Here is a 15549-nt window from a genome sequence, read left to right as displayed (position 1 = left end):
ACTGACTGACCTCATTCAAAGTCCCCCTGACCAAAATTCTTTTTCTTTCTGTCCAAATTTGGGATGGAGGCCAATTACTGATGGTGCCACGAACCACATAATGTTTTTCTTACTGTCCCAAGGGATACTTTACTTGGACAAAAATGGACCAAGACTGATGATAATGCAGGCGTGCGTATTATAGTGACATATGCAAATCAATCTGGTGATTTTTTTGTTTTATGTCATTTAAAAACATTGGGAGGTGCTACACAATGATAAAGATCTATCTAAAATCCTTCCAAAAAGCCCCATGATGACATACAGAAGAGGTAGAAATCTGAGAGACATGCTAGTGCATAGTCATTTAGGGACTTTGTAAAAAAAAAAGTAATTCCCACATTGCTGTCGGAAAAAACATTAGATAGCCACAGATGTGGACACTGTAAAGCATGCCCACAGTTAAAAAAATTGAGAATTCAAATTATTTTTCAATTGTAGCACAGGGAAGGCAATTATTTATGTTATGAGATGCCCATGACCATTTTTGTATGTGGGAGAAACAATTTATCAATTCAGACGCAGAGTATTGGAGCATGTTAATGGCACAAAAAGAGATAGACCAATGTCCTTGAAAAACATGTCCTTGAAAAACATGGTGGTGAAGCTGAGGTATTAAAATTTTGGCCCATAGAACAATTTAAATTGGGACCCGGCAGTGAAGCCGGCAGTGTAGCCTCTCTCCTCTCTCCTACTGACCGGCCGGGGGAGGAGGAGGAAGCCCCAGCCGTGATATCAATAACCATGGCTGAGGCTCCTGGAAGTGGGGAAAGCTTACCTGTGAGAGACAGGTATGCTACCCCCCCCTCCCCCAAAAGGTGACAAATGTGGCACCGGAGGGGGGAGGAGTACAATGAGCGGAAGTTACACTTTCGGGTGGTACTCTGCTTTAACCTGCCTGGCGGTATTCCCGAGTCTGACTCAGGGTTAGATTTTCATGCTGCGAGCGGTAACCCCGAGTCAGACTCGGGCTTGCCTCGCTAGATCAACAGGCACTGTTTACTTACCTTGTCCCTGGATCCAGCGATGCCACCGCGCTGTGTGAGCGAGCGGGACCTCGCTCGATTCACACAGTGCCTCTGTGTGACGCCGATCTCCGTTCCCTGCGACGTTACGACGCACGGGGACGGAGAACGGCGCCAAATTAAAAAAACTAAACAAACACTTTACATACAGTATACTGTAATCTTATAGATTACAGTACTGTATGTAAAAAAAACACACCCCCCTTGTCCCTAGTGGTCTGTCCTGTGTCATGCATGTCATTTTATATAATAAAAACGTTTCTTTCTCCCTGCAAACTGTAGATTGTCCATAGCAACCAGAAGTGTCCCTTTATGTCAAAAATAGTTTTAGATCAGCTAAAAAACAGCGATAATAAATTATAATCACTTGCAGAATTGTGCGATAGCGATTTGTGGGGAAATTCGTCATATAAAAAAAAATAATGACAGCAACAATTCTGCAACTGAGCAAATTTCAGTGATTTTGATTTGATTACATTATTGAATAATTTTTATTATAATTATATTATTATTTGTTATAATTATTTATAATTATTTATTATATTATAATTTATAATTTTGTTTTTAAAAAAATGTCATACCCGGGATGCCTATTAGAATCTTGTTTGGTCAGATTTAAGTGAGTTATTTCTAAAAATTACAGACCTACAATATAAAACGCCAAATTTCCTTGCAAATAATGGTACCGCTTTCAGCATGTTTTTTCTGAAAGAATCATACTGCCAGGGAGGTTAATGAAGGCTTTAAATTTCTACCTTTTGTACATTACTAAAAATCTTTGGATTTATTGTCCAATGGCCTTGTCTAAAATTAATATTTGTATGGGCCATATTGGTATTTAGGAAAGGGAAAGAATCTACATTCATTTTATATCCCTTTTTGCGCAAAAGGAATTGTATATACAGTATGTACAGGACAATGATATGTGATAGGAGCAATCAATAATAAGTGATTGCCTTGTAGTTATGATTTTCATCCACAAGATGGTGATAGGATTCCGCTCAGCAATGAGCATGTGCGGCAGTTATTTTAGACGGTCAGGCTATAAATATAGGGATTACAAACAAAAGACACCATTTTCTTTTCACCATGTGAAAGTCAGCTACTCTTGGTTGCTCATTTTCTTCACTCAGACCTCAGACGAAGCTCTATTTGAAGAGTGAAACATGTTAGGTTTGAGTGATTTGATTTTGGGAGCACCTCCGGACTTTATTTTCATTTAGGTTCACATAATTAAATTTTTGTCCTGACACATTCTTTCCCCCCTCCCCTAAATGTTTCTTTTTTTGTGGGGGTGAGATATGCCTTATGTCAATGTAGTTTTGATGAAGAGAGATGCTTTTTTGTGGATATGGTGATATATGGGGCTCGTCCATCAGTGGTTATTTGTGTCCACATGGATTAGAAAACCCGTGTTGCATATCTGGGAGATAGATCATTTCATAGGGCAGAAGATAGATAGCCCATATCTTCAGTAAAATAGTATTTACTAGCATACCTTCTCTTTTTCTGTTCATCTCATTTTTATATGTGGCCAATAGATAGGAGGAGAGACAGATATACCCCATCTCTTGATACCAGGTGGTGTTGGTGAGTAGACCTTTACCAGTCATCAGGAAGGATGTACTGGAACTGGAGAGAGTCCAGAGAAGGGCAAGAAAGCTAATAAAGGGTCTGGAGGATATTAATTATGAAGTTATGAGGAAAGGTTACGAGCACTGAACTTATTCTCTCTGGAGAAGAGACGCTTAATGATTTCTATTTACAAATACCGTACCAGTGACCCCACAGTAGGGATAAAACTTTTTTGCAGAAGGGAGTTTAATAAGACACGTGGCCACTCACTAAAATTAGAAGAAAAGAGGTTTACCTTAAACTGCATAGAGGGTTCTTTACTGTAAGAGCGGCAAGGATGTGGAATTCCCTTCCACAGGCGGTGGTCTCAGCGGGGAGCATCAATAGTTAAAAAAAACTATTAGATAAGCACCTGAACGACCACAACATACAGGGATATACAATGTAATACTGACATATAATCACACATAGAGGTTGGACTTGATGGACTTGTGTCTTTTTGAACCTCACCTACTATGTAACTATGTAACAAAAGCAGCATCCAGCTTCTGGCTACTTGGTCAAACAACTTGATCTGGGCATCCTCTCTGCCTATAAAGCACTGATTCACTGGCTATACAAGTGTCTCATTGTAATATACAGATATTGGTCTAGTGGTCCATCAGGTTAGGCGACCCGTCAGATTTCATAATGGAAGTAACGTTCCGTCACGGCCATCTTGGTACACCCCGCACTCGGCCACACTAAGCCTACAGTTTCCAAGTCGCCAAGCAGACATCTTTTTACAAAAATCTTGCATTTCACACTTATTTCTATCGTCAAATACAGTGTTTAGAACTCCAGGACACTGTTTTGATGTTGAATTTTAAAAGCAGAGGCAAGCCTGCGGTTCTAATGCCGCATACACACCATCACTTTATGTGATGAAAAAAAACGACACTTTCTGTGAAGTAAAAAATGACGTTTTTGAAACTTCAATTTTCAAAGACGAAGTTGCCTACACACCATCGTTTTCTCACAATGTTCTTGCAAAGTGAGGTTACGTTCCACCACGTTTTACCATTGAAGCTTGCTTCATATGTAGCTTCTGGGCATGCGTGGATGAAAAAACGTCTTAGAAAACGACGTTTTTTGCTACACACGGTCAATTTCTGTGAAGTAAAAAGTGCACTTTTGAAAAACGACACATAAAATTGAAGCATGCTTCAATTTTTTTTGGTCGTTTTTTACAAGACATAAAACGACGTTTTCCCCCACACACAGTCAATTAAAGTGACGTTTTTAAAAACGTCATTTTTTTTCATCACATAAAGTGATGGTGTGTACGCGGCATAACAGGTTTGATAATACAATGTAATACTGACCTATGATCACACACATAGGTTGGACCTGATGGACTTGTGTCTTTTTTCAACCTCACCTACTATGAAACTATGTAACTATAATTTATGCCAATGCAGCTTTGTGCCCAGTGCCCACCAATGCAGTCTTGTGCCCACCAATACAGCCTTGTGTCCACCATGCAGCCATGTGCCCAGTGCCCACCAATGCAGCCGTGTGTCCACCAATGCAGATGTGTATCCAGTGTCCACCATGCAGCCTTCCTGTGCAGCCGAGGAGAGGAACAGGAGAGTCGCCCAGGTGATCAGAGTGCAGGGGGGGGAAACACAGTGATAACATATTTCATTTCAATAGCCGTGTTCCCGCTGCGCAACGTCATATACAGCCCCGCCCCCTGGCCGGGAGAACTTTGATAGACAGATCACACGTCCAATCCCAGTAACGGGTGATATGTCAATCAAAGTCCCGGGACCAGGGGGCAGGGCTGTATCTGACAGCGAGCTGCAGGGAACATGGCTTTTAAAATAAAAGCTGTTATCACTGTTCCCCCCGCTGCGCTCTGAACACCTGGGCGGCTCTCTCTCTCTCTCTTCCCCCTCTGGCCTCCGTGATCGCTGGGAGAAGGACTCCCATTTGACACAGCCAGGCTGATGGCTCGCCCCCCCGTGCAGGACCCAGGTCCCCAAACACTTTTTGGGACAATAACTGGCATATTAGCCTTTAAAATTAGCACTTTAGATTTCTCCCATAGACTTTAACAGGGTGTTCCAAGGCTTTTCGAATTTGCCACGAACACCCCAAATTGTTAGTTGTTCGCCGAACAGGCAATGTCCGAGTCGAACATGAGTTCGACTCGAACTCGAAACTCACCCCTACTTGGTAGATGTTAATATTACCACATAGAGATAGAACATTGATTTTTATATATAATGGCATTGACTTCATCCTATACCTGTTATGGTTATTTACATACTTTTGATTGATTTACAATAAAGGTTACGTTTTAGTTAAAGTGGTAGTAAAGGGCCAGATTCACATACATTTGCGGCCGTGTAACGTAACACGTTTACATTACACCGTTGCAAGTTTCCAGTTTTTTTTTTCACAAGAAAGCAAGTTTCCAGTTTTAGTGCCCGATCCACAAAGCACTTACCTGGAAACTTGCGGCGGTGTATCGTAAATAAGTCCGGCGCAAGGCGGGCCAATTCAAATGGGCGTGTGCCATTTAAATTAGGCGCGCTCCCGCGCCGGACCTACTGCGCATGCTCCGTTTTGCAATTCCCGTCGTGCTTTGCGCGCAGTGACGTAATTTTTTCGAACGGCGACGCGCGTAGCGTAATTCCGTATTCCCGGACGGCTTACACAAACGACGTTCATTTTTAAATTTCGGGAACGATGGCCATACTTTATACAGCAATACGATTGCTGTGTAAAGTTAAGGCACCAAAAACGACGACTAACTTTGCGATGGGAAACTAGACTAGCGGCGACGAAGCGAAAGCGAAAATTTGTCGTGGATCGCGTAACTCCTAATTTGCATACCCGACGCTGGTTTACGACGCAACTCCCCCCCAGCGGCGGTACTGCATCCTAAGATCCGACAGTGTAAAACAATTACACCTGTCGGATCTTATGGATATCTATGCGTAACTGATTCTATGAATCAGTCGCATAGATAGAAACAGAGATACGACAGCGTATCAGGAGATACGCCGTCGTATCTCTTTTGTGAATCTGGCCCAAAGTCTTTACTACCACTTTTACCTACAGGTAAGCCTATAATAAGGCTTACCTGTAGGTATAAAGAATATCTCCTAAACCTGTACGGTTTAGGAGATATTTCCCTTGCAATGCGCCGCTGATTGCAGCAGCGCATGCGCAGGGGGGATCCTCGGCTAAAGGGCCGGCGGCCGCCGGACCTTGCCGGAATGAAAATTCCGCGCGGGAGTGACGACATCGCCGCCGTTCCAGCCAATCGCAGCGCTGGAGCGGCGATACCCGGAAGACATACCCGGAAGACACGCCAGGCAAGATGACATCTCGCTCGGCGTGGACCAGGTTAGTTCTCTACACCTCGTTTTAAGGTAAGTATTTCATAATGAGCTAATATGCGGTGCATACTTGCTCATTATGGCTTTTGCCTTACAGGTGTTAAAAAAAAAAAAATGTGGGTATACAACCGCTTTAAGTGGCCTTTTGGTGCGTAGGGAAGCACCCCCTCATCTAGTTCTAACATAATGAGTAGCAGTACAGTGCATATACAGACAAGGGGAGAGACTGCCACATGCAGCAGGTCTTTCTTGAAGACAGCAGTGTGCCTAAATCTTCAGTCTTTTCCTGGGAAAATCTCCAGTGTGTCAGTCAGGAGGATTGGGAAGAAGAAGAAGCCAGGTCGGCTGGTGAAGCTGCAGCCAGGTGGGCTAGCATTTCTGCGAGAAGTAGAGCTGGGATCAGTTTGTACAGGGAGGCAGAAGGAGTTGCAGGATGCAGTTCACTGCACATGTGCTACTTTTCCAAGGGACCGAGAGTTCCTAGTCTGTAAGGGGCTGTTGCTAACCTAACAAAAGACGGTTAGTTCCTAAGGCTGGCTTCACACTGAAGCGTCAGCCGCGGTGACGGTCTAGCCGCGCTATTTGTAGCGCGGCTATACCATCATTTTTACCGCGATATTCGGGCGCTAGCGGTGAGGTTTTAACCCCCGCTAGCGGCCGAAAAAGGGTTAATACCGCCCGCGTTGCGGCGGTATTACCGCGGTATTACCGCGCTTTCCCATTGATTTCCGCAGTAAAGAAGCGGCTAGCAGGACTTTTCGAGCGTTCCTGCTAGCGCGCCGATTCAGTGTGAAAGCCTTCGGGCTTTCACATTGAAGAGTTCAGGGCATGATTTTTCATGCGGTATAGCAGCGCTATTTTTAGCGCTGTACCGCATGAAAAACGTCCCAATGTGAAAGGGGCCTTAAGGAGTGAATCAAGCTGTACAAAGGATCAATGTTATTGAACAGGAGGATCAATTGGAAGCTGTAAATAGGGAGGAAGTTTTTCCTGGTTCTGTTGTTATTGTCAAGTTGGGAATCCCATAATTCCCATCCCCATCCAAGACAAGTTTTCATCCCCTAATAAAACAACAAAAACTAGGTCAAGAACTGTTTTTTGTGTCTGGATGCAAGAAGGAAATGCTATGTGAGCAACCCTTTCATTTGCAGCCCCTACTGGGGTAGTGCTACCACATTTTTTCCCCAAAAAGGATATTCAGCCTAATTTTAATATTATACAAAGAAATGTTAGAGAAATTTGTATTTAATGTTTTCATACAAGGAAATATTTTCTTTTACATGTGTGGCAGTAGAAATACCTTTAGTACAGACAGTGCGCCCATAATAGACCTAGGGACTAAAAATACAAGATTGCAGAGAAAAGTCCCATTTGAAAACTTTGGTGCCCCCTGCTGTCTTATCCTGATATTACTCGCATTGCATGTAGCATAACTGGTAAACGATTTTTGTTCAGTCACAGTTCAACCATCGATAGTTGGCAATGGAACGAAGAACAAGTCTCCTCTTTCGGCTGTACTCAGCCTGGTTTGCGCCATTGGAGAAATATAGGTAATCTAAAACATAAACATTGAGTTAGAACAAATAGGTTTGGTTAATAGGGTTGTAAAGGTACAATTTTTTTCCCTAAATAGCTTACTTTACCTTAGTGCAGTCCTCCTTCACTTACCTCATCCTTCCATTTTGCTTTTAAATGTCCTTATTTCTTCTGAGAAATCCTCACTTCCTGTTCTTCTGTCTGTAACTCCACACAGTAATGCAAGGCTTTCTCCCTGGTGTGGAGTGTCGTGCTCGCCCCCTTCCTTGTACTACAGGAGGGTCATGACACCCACTAACACACAGCTCCTTTCTCTATCTGCAACGTAGAGAGCGTCCTGACTCTCCGGTAGTCCAAGGGAGGGGGCGAGCACGACACTCCACACCAGGGAGAAAGCCTTGCATTACGGTGTGTAGTTACAGACAGAAGAACAGGAAGTGAGCATTTCTCAGAAGAAATAAGGACATTTAAAAGCAAAATCAAAGGATGAGGTAAGTGAAGGAGGACTGCACTAAGGTAAAGGAAGCTATTCAGGAAAACAAATGTGTTCCTTTACAACCCCTTTAATCTTAAACAGACATATTTACAATGTTTTTAATAGCAAAATGCACTAGGTGCTAACATACCAGGCATGGGGCATACGGTGATGAAAATAAGTATTTGAACACCCTGCTATTTTGCAAGTTCTCCCACTTGGAAATCATGGAGGGGTCTGAAATTGTTATCGTAGGTGCATGTCCACTGTGAGAGACATAATCCAAAAAATCCAGAAATCACAATGTATGATTTTTTTAACTATTTATTTGTATGATACAGCTGCAAATAAGTATTTGAACACCTGAGAAAATCAATGTTAATATTTGGTACAGTAGTTTGAGCTCCCTCCAAAGATTCTCTATTGGGTTTAGGTCTGGAGACTGGCTAGGCCACGCCAGAACCTTGATATGCTTCTTACAGAGCCACTCCTTGGTTATCCTGGCTGTGTGCTTCGGGTCATTGTCATGTTGGAAGACCCAGCCTCGACCCATCTTCAAAGCTCTAACTGAGGGAAGGAGGTTGTTGCCCAAAATCTCGCAATACATGGCCCCGGTCATCCTCTCCTTAATACAGTGCAGTCGCCCTGTCCCATGTGCAGAAAAACACCCCCAAACATGATGCTACCACCCCCATGCTTCACAGTAGGGATGGTGTTCTTGGGATGGTACTCATCATTCTTCTTCCTCCAAACACGGTTAGTGGAATTATGACCAAAAAGTTCTATTTTGGTCTCATCTGACCACATGACTTTCTCCCATGACTCCTCTGGATCATCCAAATGGTCATTGGCAAACTTAAGACGGGCCTTGACATGTGCTGGTTTAAGCAGGGGAACCTTCCGTGCCATGCATGATTTCAAACCATGACGTCTTAGGCCTCGTACACACGGCCGAGGAACTCGACGTGCCAAACACGTCGAGTTCCTCGGCCAGTTCAGCCCTAAAGCCGCCGAGGACCTCGGCGGGCCGAGAGCTCCCATAGAACAACGAGGAAATAGAGAACATGTTCTCTATTTCCTCGCCGAGGTCCTCGTCGGCTTCCTCGGCCGAAAGTGTACACACGACCAGTTTCCTCGGCAGAATTCAGCCAGAAACTCGGTCGGAAGCTGAATTCTGCCGAGGAAACTGGTCGTGTGTACGGGGCCTAAGTGTATTACCAACAGTAACCTTGAAAACGGTGGTCCCAGCTCTTTTCAGGTCATTGACCAGCTCCTCCTGTGTAGTCCTGGGCTGATTTCTCACCTTTCTTAGGATCATTGAGACCTCACGAGGTGAGATTTTGCATGGAGCCCCAGTCCGAGGGAGATTGACAGTCATGTTTAGCTTCTTCCATTTTCTAATGATTGCTCCAACAGTGGACCTTTTTTCACCAAGCTGCTTGGCAATTTCCCCGTAGCCCTTTCCAGCCTTGTGGAGGTGTACAATTTTGTCTCTAGTGTCTTTGGACAGCTCTTTGGTCTTGGCGATGTTAGTAGTTGGATTCTTACTGATTGTATGGGGTGGACAGGTGTCTTTATGCAGCTGCAAAAACGTGTAGAGGGCGCTCAACCACTCAGTGATAATAAATGGTTAATTATAGAAAGATAAATTAAAATAAATTAATTTAAACTGTATCTAAGTATAAATATAGTTGAATAATACTACATTCCAATAGTGTCTCTGTGTCCAAAGGAATCTGTAAACATAGTCCCAATAAGTGTTCAAACAATGTATCACATGTGAATGAAAAGAAAAGAAAAAACGAAAAAAACAAATCTTCTTTCTTGAGTGTTCTTTGTGCAAAAAGGAAAGCCGTCACCAACAAATCCAATCTTCTTAATCACCCTCTAATTGGTGTTAAAGCAAACGAATGTGCTTACCAGAATAAATGGACTATTATCGTTAAACAATAGTCAGCTAGACATATGCAGGATTGTGCCTGCATGCACATCGGACAGGAGATCACCAGTAAGCCTCAATGCCAGGGATTTTTTTTGATTTTTTTAATTTTATGTTACAATAAATTTTAAAGTGGTATCACACTATTGGCATCTCCATTGCCTTTTTTCATTATATATCCCATCTGGAATCCCTGGCATTGAGGCTTACTGGTGATCTCCTGTCCGATGTGCATGCAGGCACAATCCTGCATATGTCTAGCTGACTATTGTTTAACGATAATAGTCCATTTATTCTGGTAAGCACATTCGTTTGCTTTAACACCAATTAGAGGGTGATTAAGAAGATTGGATTTGTTGGTGACGGCTTTCCTTTTTGCACAAAGAACACTCAAGAAAGAAGATTTGTTTTTTTCGTTTTTTCTTTTCTTTTCATTCACATGTGATACATTGTTTGAACACTTATTGGGACTATGTTTACAGATTCCTTTGGACACAGAGACACTATTGGAATGTAGTATTATTCAACTATATTTATACTTAGATACAGTTTAAATTAATTTATTTTAATTTATCTTTCTATAATTAACCATTTATTATCACTGAGTGGTTGAGCGCCCTCTACACGTTTTTGCATTTATCACAATTAAGATTGTTTTTTGAGGAGCAGCTCTTATGTATTTTATTATTTAAGATTTATTATTATTTTTTTGAATTTTTGGCGCTGATTATCACTTTTATATTGTCTTTATGCAGCTAATGACCTCAAACAGGGGCATCTAATTTAGGATAATAAATGGAGTGGAGGTGGACATTTTAAAGGCAGACTAACAGGTCTTTGAGGGTCAGAATTCTAGCTGATAGACAGGTGTTCAAATACTTATTTGCAGCTGTATCATACAAATAAATTGTTAAAAAATCATAAATTGTGATTTCTGGAATTTCTTTTTTTTGATTATGTCTCTCACAGTGGACATGCACCTACGATGACAATTTCAGACCCCTCCATGATTTCCAAGTGGGAGAACTTGCAAAATAGCAGGGTGTTCAAATACTTATTTTCCTCACTGTATGTATCAATGGCTGGCAAAAGGACACTTGCCAGCCTGTTTTTGTCAATGACATTGCCACTTATAAAGCCACATACGTCTATTTGTAATGGTCAACCTATGAAATGCTCTGAAGTATAATAGAGTGGGGGAGTGATGTGAAGGAGGCAGAGGACACTACTATGGGGTGGCAGAGTACATTACTATGAGGGGTAAAGTGAAGGAGGGCAGAGGATGCTACTGTGGGGAGGGCGGGGGGGGTAGTGATGAAAAGGGTGGCAGCGGACATGGCTGTGACATTTGGGGTTGATTTACTAAAACGGTACAGTAAAAAATCTGGTGCAGCTGTGCATGGCAGCCAATCAGCTTCTAACGTCAGCTTGTTCAATTAAACTTTGACAAAGAAGTATTTACTAAAATTGGTGCACACATAATCTGGTGCAGCTTTGCATAGTAACCAATCAGCTTCTACGTTTTATTGTCAAAGCTTACCTGAACAAGCTAAAGTTAGAAGCTGATTGGCTACTATGCACAGCTGCACCCGATTCTGTGTGCACCAGCTTAGTAAATCTCCCCCATCCCGTATTAGAGTGCTACCACTCTGGATGAATGAGTGTTGGGGAAAAGTTGGACAGCTGCATTGTAAGTCTGGAGGGGAGTGTTAGGTGTGTTAGCAGATTAAAATACACTAACAAATTGAAGTTGAACTCAGCTAACACTTTGTAAGGAGTTACAGCAACAGTTTTGTTCCTTTTGGGACAATGTTATTACATAAATAAATAAATCATATTACTTGTCACCAGTGGCGGCTGGTGTTTTTTTTTTTTCTGAGGGGAAAACAAACAACCACCCCCCCGGGGCGATCCGGCACTTACCCGATCTAGGTGGCGGGCTGTGGTGTCCTCCAGCATGGTCCTGGCGGGGTGTGGGCAGCAGTTCCGGTGTCTTCCCGCGGCTTCCTCCGTCGTGTATCTCCTCTCTCTTTCGCCTAAGGCTTTCAATAGGATTGCCTGACTCTTTGGCCAAACAGGAAACAGGTCTCACGACCTGCCTCCTGATTGGCAGGGAGATACTTTAGTGTGAAAATAGTCAAAATGAATTCGCTATCGTCACACAACTGGGTGGGCTTGGAGCCCAATGCTCTGCATTCCAAGCCCACCCTTTTTTGAAGCCTCTGGCTCTAATCACGTGCTTCAAAAAAACACCCCCTCATTGGATTCCATAGTTCGCCCTGATATGTAGATCAGGGGGCCGGAAGCATGGATAGGGGAGGTGGTGCCCATGCGCCCTCTATGAACGGGCCGCCACTGCTTGTCACACATGTATCCCTGGGATACATGTGTGACAAGTAATATCATACTATAATATCCATCCAATATTAACTTTTATTCCCACCATATTTAAAACCTTACCTATATTCTGGAAAGAAGCCCCTACATGTGTCCCTATTCCTGGAAAACCGTCTTTTATCTTCTTCGGTGACTTAGAGTCCATTTTATTCTTGTGATGATCAAAGCTGGACAAATCAGTAACACAATATCATTATTATATATTGCAAACCAATTAACATACTATAAATAGTTAAGGAGTAGACGTCAATATAATCAAAACTGTGGAAGTGTTTTTATTTATTACCTTACAGATATTTTAAGGATAACTAACCCCAAGGCCAAACATTTTATATACTGTCTTACCAGCCCTTACTCATGGTGGCTGCATTCCTTTTCTTTTTCTGGCTAAGAAAATTTTCAGCAAATACAGAAAATACATGTTGATCTTTTCAGAAATGCAGTGTATTTGTTACTTCCTGTCAGCAAATATAAAGAAATGTAAAGCAAATATCAGCAAATATAAAGAATAATGTAAAAAAAATAACAAACGAGTCATACTCACCTGCTCTGTGTAATGTTTTTTTTTATAGAGCAGCCCCTATCCCCCTCTTCTGGGGTACCCCACCAGTGCTCCTGGCTCCTCCCCCTTCTAAGTATCCCCATAGCTATGTCCATATTTGGCCATTGATGTTCATTAAATTCACTAATGCAACTTAAAAGGTGAAACTAATATATGAGATAGACTCATTACATGCAAAGCAAGATATTTCAAGCCGTAATTTGTTATAATTGTGATGATTATGGCTTACAGCTCATTAAAACCCCAAATCCACAATTTAGAAATTTTAAATATTGTGAAAAGGTGCAATATTCTAGGCTCAAATGTCCCACTCTAATCAGCTAATTAAGCCATAACACCTGCAAAGGGTTCCTGAGCCTTTAATTGGTCTCTCAGTCTGGTTCAGTAGGAATCTCAATCATTGGAAAGACTGCTGACCTGACAGTTGTGCAGAAAACCATCATTGGCACCCTCCATAAGGAGGGAAAGCCTCAAAAGGTTATTGCAAAAGAAGTTGGATGTTCCCAAAGTGCTGTATCAAAGCACATTAATAAAAAGTTATGTGGAAGGGAAAAGTGTAGACGAAAAAGGTGCACAAGCGGTAGGGATGACCGCAGCCTGGAGAGGATTGTCAGGAAAAGGCCATTCAAAAGTGTTGGGGACTTTCACAAGGAGTGGACTGAGGCTGGAGTCAGTGCATCAAGAGCCACCACACACAGACGGATCCTGACATTTCGTATTCAAATGTCGTATTCCTAATGTCAAGCCACTCCTGAACAACAAACAACGTCAGAAGCGTCTTACCTGGGCTAAAGAAAAATAGACCAGCTCTGTTGCTTAGTGTTCCAAAGTCCTCTTTTCTGATGAGAGCAAATTTTGTTTCTCATTTGGAAACCAAGGGCCAGATCCACAAAAACCTGGCGCAACTTAAAAAATCCCATTTAAGTTACACTGCCTTAAAATTTCTACCTAAGTGCCCGATCCACAAAGCACTTACCTAGAAATTTCAGGCTGTGTAACTTAAATCCGGCCGGCGCAAGGCGTTCCTATTCAAATGTGGCGAGTCCCATTTAAATGAGGCGCGCTCCCGCGCCGGCCGTACTGCGCATGCGCGAAGTTACGTTACGCCGAGTTTTGTGGATCGCGCCGGCTTGAGGGAGAACTCCATGCCAATTTTCAAAGAAAAAAACGGCATGGGCTCCCCCCCCAGAGCATACCAGGCCCTTAGGTCTGGTATGGGTTGTAAGGAGACCCCCCCTATGCCGAAAAATCGACGTAGGGGGTCCCCCTACAATCCATACCAGACCCGTATCCAAAGCACGCTACCCGGCCGGCCAGGAATGGGAGTGGGGACGAGCGAGCGCCCCCCCCCTCCTGAGCCGTACCAGGCCGCATGCCCTCAACATGGGGGGGTTGGGTGCTCTGGGGCAGGGGCGCACTGCGGGCCCCCCCACCCCAGAGCACCCTGTCCCCATGTTGATGAGGACAGGACCTCTTCCCGACAACCCTTCCCGTAGTTGTCGGGGTCTGCGGGCGGGGTGCTTATCGGAATCTGGGAGTCCCCTCAAATAAGGGGGCCCCCAGATACCGGCCCCCCACCCTAAGTGAATGGATATGGGGTACATCGTACCCCTACCCATTCACCTGGAGGCAAAAAGTTAAAGTTAGTAAACACACAACACAAGGGTTTTTAAAATAATTTATTAGTCTGCTCCGGAGGCCCCCCTGTCTTCTTTATTAGCTCTAATACCAGGGGGGGTTTCTTCTTCCGCTCTCCGGGGGTCTTCTCCGCTCTCCGGGTGGGGCTTCTTCCGCTCTCCGGGGGGGGTCTTCTCCGCTCTCCGGGGGTCTTCTTCTATCTTCGCCGCTCTCCGCTGTTGACTCGGCACACCCCGGTTCTTCTGCAGCTGTCCGGTGCCTTCTTCTTCAGCGCTGGCTGCCTGCTATCTTCGTGTGTTAGCTCAATTACTAGCAGGCAGCCAACGTGGTCTTCTGTGACGTCATGTTCTTCTCTTCTGTTCTTCTCCCCTCTTCCTATGTTGACACGTCGCCTCTTGTCACTGCAATGATGGAAGCGCGCCTTGCATCCCATTTATATAGGCATCACCGTCCCATCATGCTCCGGCAGGTACCCACGTGGTGGGTGCCTACCCACGTGCACCCACGGAAGAAGACGACCCCCGGAGAGCGGAGAAGACCCCCCCCCCCGGAGAGCAGAAGAAGAAGCCCCCCCCGGAGAGCGGAGAAGACCCCCGGAGAGTGGAAGAAGAAGCCCCCCTGGTATTAGAGCTAATAAAGAAGACAGGGGGGGCCTCCGGAGCAGACTAATAAATTATTTTAAAAACCCTTGTGTTGTGTGTTTAATAACTTTAACTTTTTGCCTCCAGGTGAATGGGTAGGGGTACGATGTACCCCATATCCATTCACTTAGGGTGGGGGGCCGGTATCTGGGGGCCCCCTTATTTGAGGGGACTCCCAGATTCCGATAAGCACCCCGCCCGCAGACCCCGACAACCAACGGCAAGGGTTGTCGGGAAGAGGTCCTGTCCTCATCAACATGGGGACAGGGTGCTCTGGGGTGGGGGGGCCCGCAGTGCGCCCCCCTGCCCCAGAGCACCCAACCCCCCCAT

The 15549-nt window shown here is 44.0% G+C and overlaps 1 protein-coding gene across 1 annotated transcript in view; it reads right to left on the bottom strand.

The window, feature by feature from the left end:
- Positions 1-7258: 7258 nt before the first annotated feature.
- Positions 7259-15549, bottom strand: part of LOC120929026 (collagenase 3-like) — a 44801-nt gene continuing 36510 nt past the window's right edge. Inside the window, exons 9-10 of the mRNA XM_040340212.1 lie at positions 12442-12545; positions 7259-7586 (exon numbers count right to left, since the gene is read on the bottom strand). Of these exons, the coding sequence (XP_040196146.1) occupies positions 7483-7586; positions 12442-12545 (208 nt within the window). The 3' untranslated portion in view covers positions 7259-7482. The remainder of the gene's footprint in view (positions 7587-12441; positions 12546-15549) is intronic.

Source organism: Rana temporaria, chromosome 2 (genome assembly GCF_905171775.1).
Source record: "Rana temporaria chromosome 2, aRanTem1.1, whole genome shotgun sequence".
In the NCBI taxonomy this organism is placed as follows: Eukaryota; Metazoa; Chordata; class Amphibia; order Anura; family Ranidae; genus Rana; species Rana temporaria.
This window is presented reverse-complemented; position numbering and strand designations above follow the sequence as displayed.